Below are 23,508 nucleotides of genomic sequence, written 5' to 3'. Positions count from 1 at the left end.
CTGGTGTTCGTGTAGGAGAATCCTATTTAAACAGCTTCCAGATAGAGCTATGAAAGGAATTTATTTGCTGCTATGTTTTGGGAGTTTTCTTGGCTACTGTAATTTCTGACTTTGTCACTGTTTCTTAAAGCTGAAACCGCATATCAATGGACCTTTCACACCAGACCTGGCGCACCCTGTGTCAGATATTGGTGCTGTGGCAGAAAAGGAGGGCTGGCCTGTTGATATCAGAGTTGGTGGGTAGCATTTGCTCTTTCCTCTGTCTTCATCTTTGTGGCATAAATGTTGCTGTCTTAGAATAAGTGGTTGGTCACATAACTTGGGATCTAATCCTTTAATTACTGCTGTATGTGCTTTGATGCTGCAGTGTCATCTGTTCATGGCCATATGAATTTGCTGTGCAGAGTAGTGACTGCCTGGGCCAGGTGTGTGGGATGATATCTGGGATAGTTGGAGGGTTTCTAATCTCAAGAGGCAGACAAGTTTTTTTTCCTTCTTGGAAACTTTTGAATGATTGGGTTGACAGGAACGTTACCTGTTGAAGAGTACCTTTGTTAAAAATCTGTTGCATGGATTTGTCTGTTGCAAAGATCTGTCAGGAGCATGAGTGTCAGTCCTCCTAGTGGTTGGCTGTTGAGCTCTCAGGGTATAGTAAAGTTAGTACTTGCTTTCCTACAGAGCAGGCTTGGATATTTTTATACTCACTTGTGGGATGGTAACCTGTTGGCTGGCTTCTCAACTGTTGCTCATTGCGGGGAATGAAAAGAATGCAAATGCATTGTAAAGGCCACATCCCAGGTGGGAAATGTATTATTCAATGGTGTTACAAATAGGATCAAGAGCAGCTGTAACTGAAAGAGAATTTAATTTTTGCTGGTTAGCACCAGAATGCTGTCAGGATGATACAGTACGTCCTCATGTGGTCTTCGTACTGTAACAAAGGATGCTTTCTTTTCATCATTTCCTCCATTTCTTACCATCTTGATTTGAAGCCTTTTCTGTCTTGTGGAACAATGCCTCTCTGGTAAGTTGCATAACCAAAGTGCAAGTAGGTGACACACAGATCTTGTAAAACAATAACCAGACTAGTGACCAGGTAGGGTGTTCTGACTGTGCAACCTCCATAGCCGGACAAGGGATTGCTTGTGACTGCAGTGTGTTGCTGGGAGGTTTGGCAGTGTTAGTTCCTGAAACTGTTTCAAATTCCTTGTCGACAGAAAAGGTGGTTGTCCCTTGTTTCTTCTACTGAGATGGGTCAGGGAGAAATTTCCTAGAACCAGGGCTGCAGTAACCACCTCCCTGTTTCTATCAAATACCACAGGCTTGATTGGCAGTTGCACCAACTCCAGCTATGAGGACATGGGACGCTCTGCAGCAGTGGCAAAACAGGCACTAGCGCATGGATTGAAATGCAAATCTAAGTTCACAATCACACCAGGCTCAGAACAGATCCGTGCCACCATTGAAAGAGACGGTTATGTGAGTATGGCTGCTCTTTACACTTCCAAACTGTGTTAAACTCTCTTCCAGACAGTAGTTAGGAGTCTGGAGGTAACTAATGAAAACCGCTTAAACTTTGTCTTCACTTATCACTAGAGGTGCAATTACTGATTTAGTAACCAGCCTGTGGGTCCTGGTCACCTTGACAGTGTTTTGACCTGTTATCTTTACTACCTGGGTGTATAAGAATGGAACTGGAACTGGACAGAGCTGAGACAGTTATCAGGAACTGGGTCCCTGAAGAGATAACAATATGCATAGCAAGGGATGCCTTGTGCTCCTGGGATTCTGTGGATGACCATGGCGGCTGAAGGGCTAGCACCCACCTGCAATCCAGTTTCGTACTTTAAGAACAGTTTAGGATGTGAGCAAACTCTTTGTTGGAAGGTGGTTCCCATTTTAGACTAAACTTACAGCAAAACATACTTGATTTAAAAGGAGTGTTTCTGTAGAGTAACCATCACCTACTTTCTCCCCTTTTCTGTGCAGAAAATTATGTTTTAATTAGTCCTAAGATTTAGTAAATGTTAGATGCTGTCAGTGTGGCATGCGGATATGTCCAGCCAATGTTTAATGCCTCCTCCAGCCAAGTCCACAGTCATATCTTCCCTTAACAGCTGCCCTCTTAATTGAATCGTTTGCTGAACGGACTGAGCAGAGACACATACTTGCCTGCACTTTCACCGATTTTCTCCTTGCACAGACAGGAAATGTGTAGGATATTAGATCAGACCAGACGCTGCCCTTCAGTCAAATATCTGCGAGTAGCTGGATTGCTCTGTTGAGAACGGGAACATTGTGGCAAGTCATCTTGTGCTCTTCCCCAGTGTTAACTTACAGCTTTACTGGGATCAAACCCCATGTATTTATAAAAAGTGCCTCAAAACTTGCAAGTGAAACAAGGAAGGGAATTTTCTCAGGCTTGGTGCTTTATGTTGGAAGACAGGTGTCCTCTTCCCCTGAAAAAGCAACCCCAAAAACTTATTCCAGACTTTCTACTTGTAACAAAGTTGTTCTCTGCCCCTAGGCGCAAATCCTGCGAGATGTTGGAGGGCTGGTTCTTGCCAACGCTTGTGGGCCATGCATTGGCCAGTGGGACAGGTAAAGTGAAAGACGGACCTCACTCTAGCTTTGTATCTTTTAGCTCCTAAAGTGCTGCCTGAAGCCAAATTGGATTGTAAAGATAACACACTGGGAATTAAAAATAAATGCTTAAAAAGCCATTGGCCATAGCTGTCCAATACACACTGGAGGAGGAGAAATAAAAGATTTATATTGAGCCTTTAGATGAATGAAGCTATAAAACGGCCACAAGTATGGCCACACCTGTAGCCTTCTGATAGTAGGCAAAAAATGGGGGAAGAGGTTTGTTATCTGTGAGAGGGTGGACTGGAGTTTGTATGGCCTTTTTAAAATAGGAAAAGTGAATTGGTCCAGCTTCAATCATTGGAGTGCCAGGAAGGAAAATTCCCCATAGAAAGGATGGGAGACATTCTCATGTGGCTTTGTCATTGCTAATGGTGGGATGTCCAAAGGCAATATACTTAGTTGGTTACTGTTTAGACACTTCAACAGTGCACAATGTGGGCTATAAAAACTACTCCGGGAATCAGTGTCTGGCTTGGTTTTACACTGCCCTTGGTTTTGAGTCTGTGCTTAAGGGAGGAAAACGTGTCCAGGCACCGATTCATGTTTCCAAAAGATAGTGATTGCTACCAAAACTAAGCTGGGGGATTTTAGCAGCGAGACATCTAGAAGCAATATTCCCTTTGGATTTGATTGACCATGTTTATTTCTTTCACAGGAAGGACATCAAGAAAGGAGAGAAAAACACAATAGTTACGTCATACAACCGGAATTTCACAGGTCGCAATGATGCCAATCCAGAGACTCATGCGTTTGTGACCTCTCCGGAGGTAAGAGACAGCCAGAGTGGGGCTGTTCAGGGTGTCTTGGGAGCTAATTCCTCTGCCTGCAGAAGAGACCTGGTGTAGGTTGGTTTGTGGCTTGGCTGCTGGCTTTGAGACTGTTAGGCATGGGACTTTCAAATGTAGAGGGGTGGGGTAGAACATGCCTTTTAATTTGCAATTTTTTCTTTCAGATTGTCACAGCCCTATCCATTGCTGGCACTCTAAAATTTAACCCCGAGACAGATTACCTGACAGGAGCAGACGGGAAGAAGTTTAAACTAGAAGCACCTGATGCAGATGAGCTGCCCAAGCTGGTAACTGCTGGGTCTGGAGACAGAGGGAGGGAAGGCCTGTCACTAGTGGTATTTTATATATAGTAAGGGAACTTTCATGCACTGGCCTTAGTGTTAAAGCTAGAATGGGTGCAGTTGCCTGTATGGGCTTGTCCTCTTCGTGTGCTGTTCAGGATGGCTGAGGCTGATGATTTTCCTTTCTTCTTTGGAAGGAGTTTGACCCAGGCCAGGACACCTATCAGTACCCTCCCAAGGATGGCAGTGGGCAGCATGTGGATGTGAGCCCCACCAGCCAGCGCCTTCAGCTTCTTGAGCCTTTCGATAAGTGGGATGGCAAGGATCTAGAAGACATGCTGATCCTCATCAAGGTCAGGAGCAAAGTGGGGGAACACTGGCTATGACAGGACTGCTCAAGCAGGGGTTTGCACATCAACTGCTGGAAGCTTTGGATGTGCCTTTGAGCTATCTGTGATTCCCTCCCCTACAACCGCATTGGTATGGAAAGTGAAGCAAGAATCTTCCTTCCAGATGTTTCCTTCTGAGGCTTCTTTCTGTTATAACCAAGACACTTTTCTTCTTGGGGCTAGTGATTAGCTAATACCATGAAAAATGAAATTTGTTATACCATGTAATACAATCCTACCCATACCATGAAGTCTGCAGAATTTCTCCCATTTATAATCTGCAGTGGAAAGGTGGATGGGTTCTTTAATTAGTGTCTCTAATACCTGACTGTTCTAAGATGCGTTTTGTCTGAAATAAGGTCATTAGGAGCATCTCATCCATCAGTATGTGTGTTCTCTTCCCATTTTATAGAAACAGAAATTATTTCACAATAAACATTGCATTTCAGTCTCTTAATGAAGACATGGGTTTCTCCTCACTGCCTGCGGGTGAGTTAACAGGATGAAAACTTCAGTTAATACAGTGATATGTTCTGCAGTGCAATTCCTTAGGAATTTACCTTCAGGAACATTGCTGATTCTCAGTGGCAGAGTGTTGCAGGTATTCCCAAGGGCCATACTGAGCTGTGCTTGAGTTTTTGACACAGATAATTCCTTTGCAAGCACTTTAGGGCTTACCTTTTGGAAGGCCATTATGTCTGGTTGGAATTCTGTTCTCACAAGCTGAGAAGGCTTATGTGCAGATTGGACACTTAGAGGAAACACTTGGCATCTTGCTGAACTCCCCCAGCAGGGAGGCTGAGCTGTAGCAGGAAGGACCTAATTGCTTTTTGCACCTGAAGAACCTGGTGCTGAGGGAAGTGAGGACATGGCAGAGGGTGTCATGGCTAAGCTCGTTTTTGTAATTTCCCCTTGGAACAGGGATGTTCTTCCTGCCCAAAACATGTAGAATGACCACTGTGTTCTGCCATAGAGTGCCTTGATTCTGTAACAGATGCAATTGTCTTGGGTTTGTGCCTTTCAAAAGAGATGTGAGGATCCTTCATAATGAAAAGTGTTGAGGAAGGGTTAAGTCACTGATCCATCCTAAGACATTCTTCTCTTCTGCTACCCCTTAGGTAAAAGGGAAATGCACCACTGACCATATTTCTGCGGCTGGACCGTGGCTCAAATTCCGTGGCCATCTGGACAACATCTCCAACAACCTGCTCATCGGTGCCATCAACATTGAAAATGGCAAAGCCAACTCTGTGAGGAATGCATTAACCCAGGAGTTTGGGCCAGTCCCAGACACAGCCCGTTACTACAAGGTGAGACTTTCCCCTGACGCATCTATTTTAAGAGGATGTTTACTTGGTGCTCTGTGCCAAGACTCAGGATCTTGCCCTCCTGCTCTCAAGTAACAGCAGCTGTGAATTCACTCAGCGATGAGGCTTTTTCTTGGGATTTGCTCTGATGGCAGTTCCTGTAGGAGATTCTCTCCCTACTGGCTATGGGGAAGAGGACTGTGTGACCCAGAGGGGACCAGAAATCATAGATGAAAGGGGAAGACCTCCTCTAGGCACTGTACACCTTGCAAGGCATGGGTGTCATCAGACTGCAACTAAATCTCGCCTCTTGGAGTGTTTCACCTGTGACTAGTCTAATGTTTAAATTCTGATCTTGTCCCCTTCATTCTTTAACAATTGGCTTAGAACCTCAACAAATGTCCTTTCACCCTCTGGATGGCTTGAGAGTGATCTCAGATTGGTTCTTCCAGTAGACAAACATTCAAGTTCTCTGTATTGCTTCCAGAAGTAGGGCAGGGATCATGGCTGCTGTGAATGCTGCTCTGGCACAGGACCATGGAAGGAAAGGTGGCAGCAAGGATATGCTCTGGGTCTCAAGGGCAATCCTCCTCAGCCCTTGTTAGCGAAGGATGGCAGTGCCTAACTGGTGTGAAGCACTTAGTTTCTGTCCTTCCTCAGAACCAAAGGGAGCCTTCTGGGAGAAGGTGTCATAGCACAGCAATGTCAGTGGTGTGGCACTGAAATTAGATGTGTGGATGAATATTTATTGTTAATTCCTCACTTAAGTGACTGCAGAAATGTAAATCTGTTTCTTTTGTCGCAGAAAATGGGTGTCAAATGGGCAGTTATTGGAGATGAAAACTACGGTGAGGGATCAAGCCGGGAGCATGCTGCACTGGAGCCACGTCACTTGGGGGGCAGGGTCATCATCACCAAGAGCTTTGCCAGGATCCACGGTGAGTCACGCTTCCCCTGTGATGTGTGTAAACGGCATGTATTTGGTTTGGGTGGGCTCTGTGTTCACCTTGCCCCGGGGCTCAACACCTATGGGCGGGAACCTTAATCTGCTGACAGATCCCATGGCCCTTCTTGTGAGGAATCCTGTTACGTATCTAGTTAGATACGCCACAAAGGGTGGATATGCTGATTTTGCTACAAAGATAGTAATTGTTGCTGGAATATACTACTCTGAGAAACACTTGGCAGCCAGAAGGCAATCTTGATCCCCTGCTGTGTGTTGTTACAAGTGTGCTTGGTGGTTTGTTCTCCACAGAAACCAACCTGAAGAAGCAAGGTCTACTGCCTCTCACTTTCGCTGATCCAGCGGACTACAACAAGATTCATCCTGTGGACAAGCTAAGCATTGTGGGGCTGGCGGACTTTGCACCTGGAAAGGTAACAGGGTGTCTTGTCATTGCAGTCGGTGGGGGGTGGCAGGGATGTGCCACTGACCGGGAACAGTGTGGAGCTGTGTGCTTGGGACCTGAAGCTGCGCAGGTACCCATGGGCAGTGCGGCCTGCCTGCCAGATGAGACACTGGACCAGTGGTCTGGGGGGTTAGAGAGCAAGTCAGAACCAGATTGCATTCTGAACGGTTTCAAGAAACCCTGGTAAGACATTCTGAATTCCTGGACTTGTTGCCTTAAGCATGAGTTCTCTTTAGAGAAGGAACTGCACCTTCTGTGTTAAGACCTGCCCTGAGCTATAATATTCCATTTTCAACCCTTTAAAAACATTTCAGAATTTTCCTGTGAGAAGCTTCAGTTAACTTGCTCCCTTGAAGGAGGAGGGGGGATTAAAAAATTGTCGTCTTCCTTTAGCCTCTGAAATGCATCATCAAGCATCCCAATGGGAGCCAAGAAACAATCATGCTGAACCACACCTTCAACGAGTCGCAGATAGAGTGGTTCCAGGCTGGCAGTGCCCTGAACAGAATGAAGGAGCTGCAGCAGAAATCAAGCTAAGTGCGCACAATGTCCCCAGCGCACTGGACTCGATTCAGCTTTGGCATTTTCATGAAAGTGCAATTCCATGCCTACTGTTGGAATAAATGTCTGATCAAATGTTAACCATAGCTTCCTTTTTGTTATGGCACTTCCTCTTCACTTACACTACGAAAAGGGAGTGCAGCTAGGCTTACTTTTTGTCTTTTAAATTCCCCAGCTCCCTTTTTCTATTTTGGCTCAATTTCAGTTGTCCCACAGTTATTTATATTTGGAAATAACCAGCTAAGGTGGGTTTGTCTGCTCAGTTGGTTGTTTTCTGCCCATTCACTTTACTGATGGCTAAAGACATAAAATGAAAATAAAGAATGTGACCATCTCTTCTGCCTCATGTTGTTATATCCATAATCCTGCTCTTCAGCCTCTGCTTCCCCTGTCACTGTTGCTGGGAGGGTGGGAAAGAACTTCTTGGAGACACAAGATGGTACCTGCCCAGTTCTTATTCTGTAAATCATTGCTGTGCACAAAAACACATGGTAAAAATAGAGCCTTCACAGCTGTCTTGCACTGTTTATCCCTTGACATTACCCTAGTGCAGGCTGTACTCAACTGTCACTGCCTTCCCAACTACATTTCTGTCCAAGGCAACAGTGACATTACCGCAGCAATGACAAACTTCCAAGGAGCAAGTGAATGACATGCTTTCCTGGTGTTGTGCAGTAAACTAGTTCCCTGAAGCACAGCTTGCCTTCTCCACAGCAGGAGACTGATGTTGGGGAGTATCTTGTTAGATGCAGCCACCACCTTGCTACACTCCTGGGAGCTTGGGACCTGAGGGCAACAGGTACCTGGAGTGTTTTCTCCCCCTAAGCACTACCCCAGAGTGGAAGCTGCTCTGGCTGTTGAGGCTCTAACTTGCTTCACCCAAATTTCCACCTCTACAAACAGCTGGGGGTGTTCTACAACTAGTTTGTTTCCACCATGTCTAGATGATTGCATGTCTGAGCAGTACTGCTCTACAGACAGCATTCAGTAAAGCTTATTGTCTGTGCAGATGGACCTCAGTTACTATGTGAACCTAAAGAATTCTAGGCTCTCTTTTAATTAGGGCAATGCACCAGGAATAACAGTTCAGAATTAAGGGGTTCTAACAACACTGCAGGGAGGGCACTGGTGACTTAGGCTTTGTTGACACAGTTGGAGGTTAAGCAGACCCACTATCCCAGGGAATTATAGTCCCTTCCTGCCAAACGTGGCTGGCTTTGTAATTATGAGCAACATCACTCACTTGGCAATGGGCCCTGCATAGATTTTACTCACTGTTTTGTTCCCCCCCTTTCCTTTCACTGCTGTCACGGAGGGTGATGGCAATTATTTGTTATTGGCTGTTAGAGCAGAGCAAAGTGTTGGTCTCAACGCTGCCTGCCTTGAAATCCAAGTAGCTAAACTGCAGGAGGCAACTTTTTCCTTCCTGCTAGGCAGGAAGCTAATAGTTTCCCCACAAATTGTACAGGAAGGCAGGCTGTGTGGTTTTTACTATTTATTCCATTTCTGGTCTAAACACACCCCCCACAAACAAGTATTTAACTTGCTCAAAGCAGCCTTGGTCTGTTTCAGTTCATAATTATGTATTTTCAGTCAAACTCCTGCAAAGTTTAGCTCATGCTGCATAAATACAGCCCACCCAGTAAAGTATTTCCATCCCGCACAATAAGCAGCCTGTAGCCTTCCACAGTGGTCATCTTCACAGAGCCTAAGCCACTTTTTGGGTAAACCACTGTCATTCCAGTTCTCTTTGGCTGACTTCATCCATGGGTTAAGTTCCCATTCTTTGCAGAACATTACCCCCACCTCCCCCACCCTCCCAGCAGCTGCATTTTCCAGCTCCACAGAGTACCGCACTCCACTCTTTTGCTGTTTCTTCTCCCTTTCCTGTCAAAAGAACGGCAGGTTTCTGCCCCTCTGAAATCGAGCCCAAGGGAATGATCCATCTTGACAAGCATTCTCTCTTGCTTTCACTCACTGAAGTCGATTCCCTTCTTAATTCAGGCAAGTAAAGACCTCCACAGTTTTCCCTCCAGGGCAGGAGACCAAAGCTCCAGCTGAGTTTGTTGCTGCTGCGCTCAAGGCTTTTTTGTGCCTGTAAATTCACTTCTACAGATCAGTGAAGACATTTCTTGAAAGCGACTGTCTCGATCTGGCAGGTTGGAAGCTGAAGGGGAAACAGAGAATGGCAGGTCTAATTTCTCATTCAGCTTCAGAGGAGCAATGAGCACCAGCAGGATCCCATAATCCCCCAAACATCCACCGGAAAGACTTTCTGTGGAGCAGGCTGTGATTGCAGCTAACTGTTTGTCCACCATGACAGGAGGCCCAGGCCTGGTTCACTGATTGATCCCTGTTCACAGGGAGAAGAAAGAGTGCAATTATGAACTGCATAGAGAACACAGGAGTATACACATAAATATATAGAATCTCTCCCACCTGAGTTATGGATGAGGTATTCACTTTTTTTTTCTCCTATCAGCTTGCCCCAGCACTTGCCCAGACTCCTTTAAACCTTGTCAACACTACACAAAACCTTCAACACCTGAAAAATCAAGCACTTGCCCATTCCACCTCTTGACTGTCCCAACATACTCCAGCTGTGAGAAAACACAGCTTTCATTGGTTTAGATCCATCTGTCTCTTGCGTTGTACTCAGGTGGGTCTTACGCCAAAACACTGCATAGGAAAGACTGTTTAGCTGCTGGGTAAACCTTGACGTAGTTCTCCCAGCTCTGTGCGCCTTCTATGCTCACTCCCACCTGCAGATCCGGCATCCACAATCTGTTTTAAATCAGCCTCCCAGTGGGAACTCCACCACCCACCACAATGTGTTCCAATGAAAACACACAGCAAACACAGAGCGACCACAAGAACAATCTTTTCCACTCCCTTCATTTTATGACTCTGCTTCACAGTAAGCTTAAAGCAATCAGTTTCTTGGGAAAGGGTTGCTATTTTAGACCTGGAATAAACCACAATGTTCACAAAGCTCTATGAATTGTGCACATAGTTACCACAAGAGTGTAGGGTGCCTCTTTCTTCTGGACTTCTTCTGTAGCATTAGAAGTGGAGGCCTCTGCAGAGCTCGGACCTGTTGGTGATGTATCGACAAATGTTTCATCCACGACTCGGAAGCGGATCTCTTCCCCAATGTCCATGTAAAGGTCATGGGCCCCTTCTTCTGTCTCATATTCCCACACCCACACCTGCTCTGCTTCATCGCTGGCCACACCAAGCGTTAAGGAAGGAAACAATCAGTATTCTGCCTGACAGATCCTCTTCTGACAGTTTTGGGAATAGACTCAATTCAAAGCCTTTTCACAATTATTTCTCAAACTGCAGTGCGCTGTCCCAGGTCATCATCTGCACCGCGCAGGAACCCCGTCTTCTTTCTGATTTTCCTGCTTCAAGGTGTACGCTGCTGGGCAGACTTGGGGTTACTCCTACCTCCACCCAAAAAAGACAAAAAAACCCCAAACCAAACAAAACCCCTCAAACCCAAGAAGACCTTGCCTACCACAAATAAGTACATTAGACACACCGTGTATCTAGACATTACATGATGTGGGAAAACCAGCATTTCGTCTTCAGCAGCAGCCAAGACTAGAGGCAGGGATTACAATGCGGTTGTTTGGGCGACACTGCCATTCATTTCTATCAGCGAGCACAATGATCCTGCAAAACCTAATAAGCGTGAGGCCTGTCTAGCTGCGATAACAGTCTGCGGGACTTGCCCGACACAACAGCTTAGCTTCTGCCACTGAGCACCTTCATTGTTGCAGTAGTGAATGCCTGTTGGGCCAGCACTGCACAATCTTTTGAAATGAAGTAGTAAAGTTATCAAAGGTGATCAAAGGATACAACTTAGCTGGCTGCTGCAGGGATTCTGGTGGGATGACAATATCATCAAAGAATCCAATAGAAACTGTGGAGAAAATAATTCGATTAAGACTGAAATGCTGCTTCGCAAATGATACCACAGCAATTCCTAAAATGCATTTCTAGACTCATTCTCCTTCCTCTTTCAGGAAGGACGTCTGAGATCATGCAGGAATTATTCTTTGAACCACAACGCTCAATTTCAGTTGGCAGCAAAGCAACCACCCAGCCAAAAGTACATACAGCAACAGAGGGCACAGTCTTCATGCCCGCTGGGAAAGGAAAAGGCTGTTTGGAGCAGGGCTGGAGATGAAAGCGTTCCAAGAAATGAGTCAGATGCTATAGAGGTCCGTGACAGAAAAGAGCTTAGAAATCACGGATATAACATGTTAAATAAAGACAAACATAAAGTTGGAACAGCCCCCATCTCCCTCTTGCGATTTCATGATTTCATGAATTTTATCAGAGTGTGGACATGCCCAAATTCAGCAACGAATGCACCCAAGATAATCTTATTGTCCTAACTTAACAACTGAGCAGAGGCGCTTGCTTGCATGGAATACTACAAGAAAGGAAAGCAACTCATCAATTATGTATTCCATGAATCTGACAGCACTTTGTGCTCACAAAGATGTTTCCCTGACAAGTTTTCAGGTACAGGAAACGATCAAGAATTTGCATGGAACTATAGGGAAGGTACATCAGACCAGCATGAGCTGATACTACCACTTTAAAAAAAGAAGTTCTGTTAACTGAAGCGAGAAAATGAACCCAGTCTATGCTCCAGATGGGCTTGCCTGTTCTTGGGCATGCACATGAATGACAAAAGGAAAGGGGAGTGCAGACAAAACCATCAAGGGCAGTGGAAGCTGCCAGGCTCGAACTACCGACCACCCTCAGATCAGAGCAGCGCTAGAGGCCAGCAACAGTCTTTAACCAGCCTACAGATGCAGTATACAACCCAAAATCACAGTATCTCAACAGACCCAAGAGCTCTGCAGCTCCTGTGTCCCTAACGTTAGAAGTCACAGTTTACCATGAACGCCATCCTGACTGCAGCTTTTAATCTGTCCAATCAGAATCTCATCCAGGAAGGGATGGAAGACCACATAGCGGAAATGCACTTAAAAGAAAACAGATTAATGTTATGTCCATGTTAGTGAACTATACTCCTTCCACAGGGTGGCAGCCATTAAAACAAAATCCCACATCCTATCTGCCCTCTGAAATGCTTAACCCAGCTTCTTTTACAATTTCCTTACAGGCACTGATGAGATAGAAAAACAGGAATAATTTCCCAATTCCTAACTGTTTTGTATGAATTATGACAGCTGTCAATCAGCAACCTCCTGTTCTCTGCTCTTCAAGCTTGCAAGAGTTTTAAGTTCACAGAATAAAACTATAAATGAAGAACATGGAGCAGAACTCTGCTTTAGTTATGATGTGACCTCTCCCACACAATGCTTCAAGACCAAGAATATAAGTCGAAATTATACTTTCTTGTAATATTTCTGCTCCTTTTTCAGCAATGCTGTATTTTCTTTAAATGAAATATGTTATATCAAATATTATCAGAGTAAATAAGATTCTCTAACATAACTGCATTTTTCATTGAGGCCAAATAAAATGAAGGGCTACAAAGATGGTTAGGGGATTGGAACATCTCTCTTACGAGGAAAGGCTGAGGGACTTGAGTTTTTCAGTCTAGAGAAAAGAAGACTGAGGGGGGATCTTACTAATGCTTATAAATACTTAAAGGGAGGGTGCCAGGTAGATGGGAACAGTCTTTTTCCAGTGGTGCCCAGTGATAGGACAAAAGGTAACGGGCACAAACTTGAACATAGGAAGTTCCATCTTAACATGAGGAGGAACTTCTTTGCTTTGAGGGTAGCAGAGCACTGGCACAGGCTGCCCAGAGAGGCTGTGGAGTCTCCCATTCTGGAGACATTCAAAACCCACCTGGATGCCATCCTGTGCAACCTGCTGTAGGTGACCCTGCTCGGGCAGGGGGGTTGGACTAGATGATCTTCAGAAGTCCCTTCCAACCCTGTCGATTTTGTGATTCTAATGTAATTTATAAGAAAGCTATACTAAGACAATCTTAGCCAAACAATTCTAATGAGCAATTTAACATCACTTTAGCTGTGCATACTCTGTGCTCCTCTTTTACATAAAAATCAGGCACTACATTAGAGAAAGAGTTATTACCAGGCACAGCAAGATTTATTAAAGTGCTACCCCAGATTCTGAAAGCGTGAGACATTTTTCCAGTCTCAGAGAGAATATATTCTCTTGTTTCAGTTCAAGGAGGAATTCAAAGTTAAGAAGCTGAATGGAGATTAAAGCAAGCAGGAAAGCGTGCCATTCTCCTTCAGTATTAAAGAAGCTTTTATTTGCAGAGAGTGAGTTCTGTTGGAGTTAAAATTTAGACAAGGGGAACCACATACAGTCAGTCCAGTTCCCTTCTAATGGGAAACATTTCATTTGCTCTAGCTACACTTCCACATTGAAAATGGACACTAGAAAAAAATGTACCTCTTTTCAGTTTAAAGAAATTTATTTTAACTTTAAAAAATATATGAAATTTGCTTTTGTGCATTTACTTCCAAGTTTTACTCAGGTGGATTTGCCAAAAGTCAAAGTAAAGAAATTAGTCATTTCCTGTTAAAAAAAAAAGTGACTAGAAATGTATGCTGAACCAGATCTGTCTAAGTCTGAAACAAAAATGTAGCAAAACTTCCAGCTAGGAAAACAGCATCAAATGCTGTGTGAATGTTATATTTAGAAACATGTTTCAACATTCTAGCTACAGAAAATAAGCTTCAAAAAGAAAAAAAAAAAACACTAGACAAATGCAGAACAATTAATACAACTTATTTTCTATGTGCAGATTTCCAATCGTTTTAAATTAAATTAACCCCTTCCTTATTCCACACATACAGCTCTAATTGCAGGACTTGGACTCTAACAATGGACTGCTGGAGGAGGCAGACAGGACTGGCTATTTAAAGCTGTATTTGTACCCAAAAAATGCAAAGGAAAGAGACATTTACCATGTTCCATTTGCCCTCCTAACAGGAGCACAGTTAGGCTATGAACTTCAGTGAATTCCTTTAAATTTTCTTTCCCTAACAATTGAGCTCAGTTTATACATCCAGATCACTAACCTTCTGCAAAACTATACAACTGAGGAGAAAAATATACCTTTCGTATGTGATGCACCATCTCCAGGGAATATGTATGAATCTTCCAGCTTTGTGATATCATACAGACAAATGCAAAGGCCAACATTGTATACAACCTGCTCAAAGGAAAAAAAAAAAAGTTAACAAGCAATAAATCAAGCAAACCACCAGGTTAAATCAAGTAAATCCATCAAAGTTATACACTGTGCACACCTTTTCAAAAGAAGGCAACAGAAGGGTGGCAGGATGGGAGGGCGGCTGTTTTGGTACACTGCTTCAACAGCCCCAGACCTAACCACACTACACTGTAGGGGAACCCCTAACTTAAGTGTTACGGGAGAATGTGTTTTAGTTGGCACTCGAAAGAGCATCGCTACAAACAGAAACCCTTGGGGGAATTGTCAGTGGTGAGAGAACTTCACCTGCCAAGATAGTAAACAGTTGCCCACAGACATCATTCACCAGTCCCACAGCTTGTTCAAAGGCTAAACATACTTTTCGCTAGAGTTATGCTCTCAGAAGCCTCTAGTCTTGCCTTTATCTTAAATTATATTACATCTGGGCAGAAATTAGGAGAACTCTTGGTTTCTCTGCCAATTCTGAGACACCTTCCCAGCCTACAAAATCTAAGGCACCTTAGTCCTCAGAGGATGAGGGAAGAGTCTTGCTTTTCATACCCTGTCTGTATAATCTTCACAATCACTTCAGGTTGCTCTTTTAAGCTCCATTCACAAGCTGCAGTTTTGCACCTGCCTCCCACTGAAAGCTGTATGCTAATCAGAGTCCCAGAGGCTGCACAGGGAAACTGTGACCCCCTGACCTACGACATAACACTTTTTTATACCCTGCACAAAATACCAACTTCTTACTGCCACACTGTATTTCAAGTACTAAGCACAGACCAAGTCAGCTATTAACATCTGAATTTCTCTACCAGTATTACTGTTCTACCTGTACTTACATCATCTTTTTAAAACTTCCCCCACCCACTGGATGGATTAGTTTGCATCCGTTTTTCAGGCTGCATTTTGGATTGCTACTCTACACACAAACCAGTAGTTACTCTCACTTCTGTTCCACGCTTCTCTGCCCTATCTGGCATCCCAGTATCTTCCAATTACAGCATTAGCTATTAGAAAAAAAGTCCCCTTTGAGATGATACATGGCTCTCTCTTTGCTTACAGTCGCTGACATTTCAGTCTCTGGGGGTGGCCTTCACATCTAAACTATTCTGATACCTCACCCACACACTTAATTAGGAACGAGTAAAAGGAAGAAATGCCAAGGGATATTACACGATGCCTGCATCAACCTGTGCATGACCCCCCGCTTTACCTTATTGGCCAATTTCTTGTTTAGCTCTTCTGCAATGGATTCATTCAGTTTCCTTTCAAACTGCCAGGGAGGAATTCTGACTGTGTCAGTCATCTCTACCAGGACAAACATGGTGGTGGGGAGCACCTCTGAGGAGAGAGAGAAGACACCAACAGCCTCAGGAACTGGAGCACTGCAGGGGGAACTAATACCCCAGTGACTGACGCGGGACGGGCTTGGGGACCCCCCCAACGGCTTGCAGCGAGCTTAGTGGCGCAGCATCCTGGCTATCCCAAAATAGGGGGGGGGGGAAGGAGAACGGGGGGGACGGGGGACTAAGGAGGGGCTGAGGGCGGCCGCTCAACGGCCGCTGGGAGAGCGCTTTTCATTTCTAATACTGTTTTGAGCATCAGAGACTTCATTCCCTATTTAGTTCTGCAGGCCGCGGCCGCTCCCTCACCCACCTGCCGCACGCCGAACCCCACCGCGCGCTCCCCGGCCTTACGACAACTTCCGGTGCCTCAGCCAATCGCCCTCAGGGGGCGGGCTCGCACCCTGATCGACGTGGGACGGAGAGCTCACGGGATGTGGGGGCGGAGCCTTACACCGCCCCGCGGTGGCCATTTTATCCCTCCTCAGTGGGGGGAGGGGCCCCCGCCCGTTACTTGCTGTTAGCCGTGCGGGGCCCGACCCGGTTTCTGGTGATCCCCGTGAGGGGGGCGGTTTTGGTCAACATAAACGTCGAAAGTCCCTCAGCAACCGGGGGCCTTGCGCAGGGCTGCTCCGTGAATACCTGCTGTTCTCCCCTGCCTGGTGTATTCCCATGTCGCTGCTGTTGGTTCACCTGAAACAATCCATAATTGCAGTTACTGTCTGTTCATTTAGCTTTTTTTAAGCTTCAGTCCCGACAGGACAGCAGGGTTCAGAGTTTCCATCCCTCTGAGAGCTTACACTGCAGCTGTTTGCCTACCTACAGAACAAAACCTTCATTGCGCCTGGCAGGTACTCTTCACAGCAGTGACTGCTCAATACTTAGGTCAAGGTTATTGTCAGGTACAAACTGGCATCACGTAGAGCTAAAATAATTTATTCTGACTGTTAACTACCAAAAAAAAAAAAAAGTCCCTATGGTGTGATTTTGCAGGCCTTGGTGCATTCTGCAGCAAGGTAAGCAGCATGAGGGATGGTGGAAAATGGGGATGTGCTGATGTCTGAAATTTGTTAGGAAAAATGAAGGGAGGTTGTTTGAAGTGTGTTTAAAAAAAGATGTGCCAGGAAACCCAAACATCTCTGGATGACAGTCAAAACTGCACTGTCAGCATAATGGCTTTGATGCAAAGGCTAAGTATGTCATCCCTCACACCCCCAGCAGCATGTAGTGGGACAGTAATGAGTGTTTTGGATAAGAAACCATTAAACGTTGAGCTGTCTTGGAGCGGGAGGGGGAAAATGAGGCTGCAAATACTGTGGCTAGGCCTCATTAACGAGATACCTGTCTTGGCCAAGGAGTTTCTGATCTCTTCACAATTACTCCTGTTTCACCAGGATCTGTTGGGTGGTTGGTTTTTTGGGGTTTTTTTGAATAAACATGGCCGGTGCGCACATGTTTGGTGTGTTTGTATTAAATGGAGTGCCCAGGAACAAGTTTTCCCCTGTCACCTGAGAAGAGCAGCATTTTTCTTGGAGCAACATCTACTACCTCAGCAAGGAGCTCATTGGCAGCAGACACCGCTCTATCAGAACACCTCAACCCAAATCCCCAGCGTTTCTTGCTCTTCTTGTCCTACTTCAGGGAGCCTTACAAAGGCTCTTTTCTCCTGCGCTACAGTCGCAGCTGCGCTAATCTCGGCACGGCACAGTTTTGCTGGCACACGTGTCACATCCCTTGCTGTTCTGTCCTGGCCTCACGCAGGTCTGGCAGTGCGAGGTTTGACCTTTAGCTGGAGTGCAGGTTTTGCGGGTATCTCTAGCTACTTATTCAGAAGAGAGAAAAGTTCCTGACCCTGTCCCTCTTCTGACGACAGAAATAGCCTTGGTATCACATGAGGAGGTAGAAGTTAGAGAGGAGGTAGAAGTTAGACACTGTTGATATTGGCAAGGTGATCATCTGTCTGGTGATCATCACTCTGCTTTTGTATATAAGAACTGTAAGGTTAAATAGGGGCAGGGGTTGTGGGGAATAGTAGGCTGAATACCCTGGAGAACATGGGAGATGGAGAGAAGTGGGTTTGGACAGTAATATCACACTTCTACTTCTAGCCCATCCTTGAGCTAACATTTTTGATGCTTCAAATAGCCATGTCCCATCGAGGGCAGTTGGGTGCCCAATACGAAGCAGAGGCATCTACCTTCAGCCTGATCCACAGCCCCCAAAAACCAGCTGTGTCAGCAGCAGGGCCTAGCTTTGTACTGGCTTGCGTCTTATGTTTGGGTCTTTGGTGTCTCATAAAGTGTAGGCACCAAGCAAGCTCATCTGGGATGGGGATGTACAGCGTATCTCTCTCCTGTACCAGCTCTACGATCACCATCAAGGGCTGAACGCTGCAGGCTGTTCCTCGGTGAGGACAACAGGATCCCTCTTCTCTACACAGCTATGTATTTTGCTGAAACTTACAGGTACTTTAATACTACTCTGGGGAAACTGACTTGAAATGTTCAGAGAGAAAGCTGGCAATCACAGTCAGATGAGCTTCATTGCCTTAAGATACCAGGCTACAAACACTACCAGAGCTGAGTCTGACAGGCAATTTTTCAGCCTCCACCAGTAACAGGCTGTGGGACATGATTTCCAGTCTCACCCTCTGCAGGTAACCCTCCCCGATCCCAAGCTGGTGTGTGCTCGGGCCTTTGTGTGCGTGACAGATGTCGCTCTGTTACCACCTAGGTTTTCTCCCTGCAGGAGTTCCGTCTCCAACGTAAAAATACAAACTAAAGTCAAACTTTGCCCTGTAAAACATGGGTGTTGTCTCTGAGCTATCGATAGCGCTCAGAGTTACACTATATTTAACATTGCAGCTAAGGTATCTTGATGTTGGAAGTTGTGTGAACAGCATCATTTTGCCAACTGGTCTCTTTTTGTCCCAGTGGTACTGACACAGTGGATATCCACAAATCCTCAGCGCCTGTACACACCTTTTCATACATAACCATAATGTCTCTAGAGCCTTTCTCGGCAGTATTGGGGCTTTTCTGACATTTGGGAGAGTGGTTCTTGGTTGCTGTTTTTTTTTGAAGCTTCAGCTGCTGGAATCCAGGGATTGCACAAGGGTCTTCCTGTCACTCAGAGAAAATCCCAGACATTTCTTATTCTCGCGATTGTACAGGAAAACTGGAAAATAATATTTGAAGTTACCTGAGGACTCAGACACTGGGAGGAAAATGAAAGAAACCCCCAAATTATTTTGTTTAAGATCTCTGCTCCTCCATCCCCATGGCTGTTTGGGGAAACTGGCTCAGGGATGTAGGAGGAGGTGAATGGTAATTTGCATCTAGACTGGTTTGGCCCTCCTTTGATTGACTCCAAAGGAATTATGCATCTTCTCACGTACAAAGTCCTCCACGCTCCTGCCTTTGCTTCTGTCTCTGCAGGCATCTCCGGCACCCCCACTCCCACTCTCTGATCAAAGCTTCCCCTCTTCTCCTTTTATCATTTTTGCATGCTTTAGACTCTCTCCCTCCTCTGCTGCAGCGCATGCCCAGAGCCACCTTCCAGTCAAACGTACTTTGAGTTCCCCGTGCCTTTTCCGTCAAAAGCCTTTAGCGACTGCGTGGGAGAGTCAGGTTCTGACGCTCATCTCCTCTCTTCTGTTTTTATGATTTAACACGTGCAGCTGGGCACGCGGCTAACCCTGGTGTACCACAAATCAGGCAGGGAAGTACAGGTATTTATGATATTCAACGTACCAATGTTAAATGAATGCCTGGGGAAGAAGAGGGCATGCCTGTACCACCTGTTCCCAGCACTCTTCTGGCCTCCAGCTGTTTCCAGCTCAAGGCCCTCCTGGGCTGGATGTGTAGAGCTGTCCCCCAGGAGAGGATGGGCCACCTCAGGAGAAACTTGGACTGGAGATTGAGAGCTAGCTGGGTTTTTCCTCCCCTTCTTTCACAAGGTTTTGAAGGGTAGACTGGGGAGATAAGCCTTGTGGTATGTGTTAGGGGGGTGAATAGGGCTCCTGTTTTGTCACAAAAAACTGCTTTGAAAAGCCACAAGCAGACCATGATGGGCAAATGGCAGAACCAACCAGCACTTGGTGTTTCAGTGCTTCTTGGAGTTCTTGCGTTGGGCTGGGTCTCTTCTGTCCACTGGGCCTTTTTCAGCACCACCATTCATTGACAGGAGAGACACAACTGCCTGTGGTGGCATCTGGATCAGGAGGGACAGAACTGCATTGAGAAAGCTCTGACGCAGTCCCAAGACGAGAAGCTTGTCCAGCAGCGGAGGCAAAGCAGAGGCGGATGAGTCATGGGGGATGATGCTGCCTCCCACCTGCTTCACCACACCCTGCAAAGAGAGGTGACATGGATGTTAAAGCGATCCTTCAAAGCCTCGAGGCATGCCCAGATCCTCGAGACTGAGAGTGCGGGGTCCGTGCAGCTGAAACAGCCCTCCTCTCGCCAGCAGCTCAGGGAAAGCATTGGACTTGGAGCAATTCCCTCTATATTAAAGAGACAAAAGGAGCTGATAAAGATCCGAGTGTGTAACTGAGGCCTTCTAGACTAATAACACACTTTGTCCAAATCACAACTCACTCCTGCAGTTCATCCTGGAGATTTCACTCCAAGCACAGCCGAGCGGGGGAGGTACTGCCAGCCCGGTGGTCCCAGCCCTGCCGGCCCTCCCTCCAGCGCCCAGCCAGGCACCAGCCATCCTCAGACTCCACAACAAACTGGCGCTAATACCGTCTCTACTTGCTAAGGAGACCGACTCTGACCATCTGGGGGCGGTGGGGGCAAACGCTAATCCCAATGAAGCATCTGCACCAAAGCAAGAGCAGCAGCGCTGATCATACAGACTGCAGGGGTTGGTATTAGCCCTCGCTATTCTTTACTGCTTATGGAACTCGTCAGGGTGCCAGGGGAGAGGTTTGACCCATCGGGGGGGGGACCCCTTCTGGTCCAGACCTGGCCTCCTGGCCCCATCTTCCCTTCTGGGGTCTTCTCACTCCCCATCCCGCAGTCCCTGCAGCCCGTGGGGCTGCCCCATCGCGTCCGGCTGTGCCACCGATGCACGTCACTTTGCGTAACCAGAGCGATGCAGTCCCCCACCGGGGCCCACCCTCATCCCCTCCAGCCCCCCGTACAGACTCGCTCCTTTAAGCCTTAGTTCAGAAATGACCAGGCTGATCCCTCCCACCTGCCCGCTCCCCCTGGTCTGGGCCTGACGTCAGGGGAAGGCGTGCGGATGCGTGCGTGTGTGGTGTGTGTGCGAGGCGCGCATCATACACACATCAGATCCCGCGGATCCATCAGCAGCAGGCAGCCAGCAGGCAGGCAGGCAGGCGGAGAAAGCCCCCCAGATAACGGGGCTGCAGGCGAGACCGCTGCTCCTCGCAAGGCAGCCGAGGAGCATTTGGCACCGCTGAGCACCGATGCTCTGCAGAGCGCAGCTCCAGGGAGCCCGTCACTGCTGAGGAGGTAAGGCGGGGGACATGCACAATGGCCATCCAGCTTTGCCCGGGCTATTGTAAGCTGGAGGTTAAACTTCACGCACTGCCTTTTTTCTTTCAAAGCTGCTTTTTTCTTTCGACGGCAGAGAGGTGCGAGGGTGAAGCGCGACTTCCCTCCTCCAACTTGGTTCCTCTGCTCCTCCATCCCCATGGCTGTTTGGGGAAACTGGCTCAGGGATGTAGGAGGAGGTGAATGGTAATTTGCATCTAGACTGGTTTGGCCCTCCTTTGATTGACTCCAAAGGAATTATGCATCTTCTCACGTACAAAGTCCTCCACGCTCCTGCCTTTGCTTCTGTCTCTGCAGGCATCTCCGGCACCCCCACTCCCACTCTCTGATCAAAGCTTCCCCTCTTCTCCTTTTATCATTTTTGCATGCTTTAGACTCTCTCCCTCCTCTGCTGCAGCGCATGCCCAGAGCCACCTTCCAGTCAAACGTACTTTGAGTTCCCCGTGCCTTTTCCGTCAAAAGCCTTTAGCGACTGCGTGGGAGAGTCAGGTTCTGACGCTCATCTCCTCTCTTCTGTTTTTATGATTTAACACGTGCAGCTGGGCACGCGGCTAACCCTGGTGTACCACAAATCAGGCAGGGAAGTACAGGTATTTATGATATTCAACGTACCAATGTTAAATGAATGCCTGGGGAAGAAGAGGGCATGCCTGTACCACCTGTTCCCAGCACTCTTCTGGCCTCCAGCTGTTTCCAGCTCAAGGCCCTCCTGGGCTGGATGTGTAGAGCTGTCCCCCAGGAGAGGATGGGCCACCTCAGGAGAAACTTGGACTGGAGATTGAGAGCTAGCTGGGTTTTTCCTCCCCTTCTTTCACAAGGTTTTGAAGGGTAGACTGGGGAGATAAGCCTTGTGGTATGTGTTAGGGGGGTGAATAGGGCTCCTGTTTTGTCACAAAAAACTGCTTTGAAAAGCCACAAGCAGACCATGATGGGCAAATGGCAGAACCAACCAGCACTTGGTGTTTCAGTGCTTCTTGGAGTTCTTGCGTTGGGCTGGGTCTCTTCTGTCCACTGGGCCTTTTTCAGCACCACCATTCATTGACAGGAGAGACACAACTGCTTGGCCATTCGGTCCCTCTTCTAAAGCACCTGGGACAGCCACGGATCAACACCCAGCTACCTGGATAGATGGATACAGTCAGGTGGAGCAGTCGTGACCCTGTCTCCTGACTGTGCCATGCCTCGCAGCGTCCTACACAATTCGTACACCACCATGCAGCCCCGGGGGTCGCTGGTGGAACAGGTCTGGTGTGCACCATCACGTTCAGCTACTTAGAATGACTCACGGAAAGAGTTAACCAAAAACACCCCACAACCACTCCATGTCACAAAATGCCCATCACAGCTCCCTGCACCACTGACACCATGCCACGGTTGTTTGGGGTTCTCGCAAATTTTATTCCAGGATCACAGGGACCTGCGTGGTAAGATGCCAGTGTGGTCCACCCTTCTGCTCCAAAATGAGGTGAATATCACCTAAATTCCCCTCAAAGGATGCCCGCCCAGGCTGTTCTTAAAAACCTCCAGTGATGGAGACTCCGGTGCTTCCCCAGGCAATCTATGTGAGTAATTAACTGTCTGTTCTGTTAGAAAGCGTTTCCTAATATCTAGCATCAATCTTGCTCCTTGCAATTTAAACCCCATTACTCCTCGCCCTATTCCCCAGCGGACACAGCAAACGATTGATTCCTGTCCTCGTTGCATTGCCCTGCGCCCTCAAGAGAGAAAGTCTCGGGCCGATTTATGACGTTCTCTCTGCCCGCAGAGATGGCTCTCCCAAGCACGGTCATGCCGGCACAGGGGAAAACAGGAAGGAAAGATCTTTTGGGGTCGGGGGGGTTGACATAGTGCACTGCTGGAAATGAGACCCTTAGAAAGCACCGGGGTTTGAGATGACTGTGAGCCTGGAGCTGGGGAATGGCATGATGGGGTGGATTTGTGGCATGTGCCCCCTCCCACCCCCCTCGTGCTCCCCTGGTGTGCCTGGGGGTGACCATGTCACCTGTGGGTGCTGGGGGGCTGCAGGCGTGGGAAGGCAGCGAAAGGGGCAGGAGGACAAACAGCGGC

The 23,508-nt window shown here is 47.0% G+C and overlaps 2 protein-coding genes across 3 annotated transcripts in view; one reads left to right on the top strand and one right to left on the bottom strand.

Annotated features, from left to right (window-relative positions):
* ACO2 (aconitase 2, mitochondrial) overlaps window positions 1-7,723 on the top strand; it is a 44,215-nt gene extending 36,492 nt beyond the window's left edge. The window contains exons 10-19 of the mRNA XM_009895282.1: window positions 131-236; window positions 1,322-1,479; window positions 2,528-2,601; window positions 3,305-3,416; window positions 3,602-3,724; window positions 3,916-4,071; window positions 5,226-5,417; window positions 6,220-6,352; window positions 6,670-6,791; window positions 7,217-7,723. Of these exons, the coding sequence (XP_009893584.1) occupies window positions 131-236; window positions 1,322-1,479; window positions 2,528-2,601; window positions 3,305-3,416; window positions 3,602-3,724; window positions 3,916-4,071; window positions 5,226-5,417; window positions 6,220-6,352; window positions 6,670-6,791; window positions 7,217-7,360 (1,320 nt within the window). The 3' untranslated portion in view covers window positions 7,361-7,723. The remainder of the gene's footprint in view (window positions 1-130; window positions 237-1,321; window positions 1,480-2,527; window positions 2,602-3,304; window positions 3,417-3,601; window positions 3,725-3,915; window positions 4,072-5,225; window positions 5,418-6,219; window positions 6,353-6,669; window positions 6,792-7,216) is intronic.
* A 1,143-nt stretch (window positions 7,724-8,866) lies between these two features.
* On the bottom strand, window positions 8,867-15,899 carry POLR3H (polymerase (RNA) III (DNA directed) polypeptide H (22.9kD)). Of its 2 annotated transcripts, XM_009895243.1 has the most exons (6): window positions 15,787-15,899; window positions 14,471-14,567; window positions 12,303-12,389; window positions 11,249-11,312; window positions 10,402-10,609; window positions 8,867-9,737 (listed from the first exon to the last, which is right to left on the bottom strand). In XM_009895243.1, exons 1-6 carry the CDS (start codon window positions 15,895-15,897, stop codon window positions 9,684-9,686), a joined length of 621 nt encoding a protein of 206 aa, XP_009893545.1. In that variant the 5' UTR covers window positions 15,898-15,899; the 3' UTR covers window positions 8,867-9,683. The 2 variants fall into 2 exon arrangements, with proteins under 2 accessions (XP_009893545.1, XP_009893546.1); XM_009895244.1 differs by lacking the exon at window positions 12,303-12,389 and having other exon boundaries at window positions 9,078-9,737; window positions 15,787-15,897.
* Between the last annotated feature and the right edge of the window lie 7,609 nt (window positions 15,900-23,508).

This window comes from Charadrius vociferus, unplaced genomic scaffold (genome assembly GCF_000708025.1).
Source record: "Charadrius vociferus isolate BGI_N301 unplaced genomic scaffold, ASM70802v2 scaffold251, whole genome shotgun sequence".
NCBI lineage: Eukaryota > Metazoa > Chordata > Aves > Charadriiformes > Charadriidae > Charadrius > Charadrius vociferus.
Note: the sequence above shows the minus strand (reverse complement) of the source record. Positions and strands in the feature narration are given on the sequence as shown.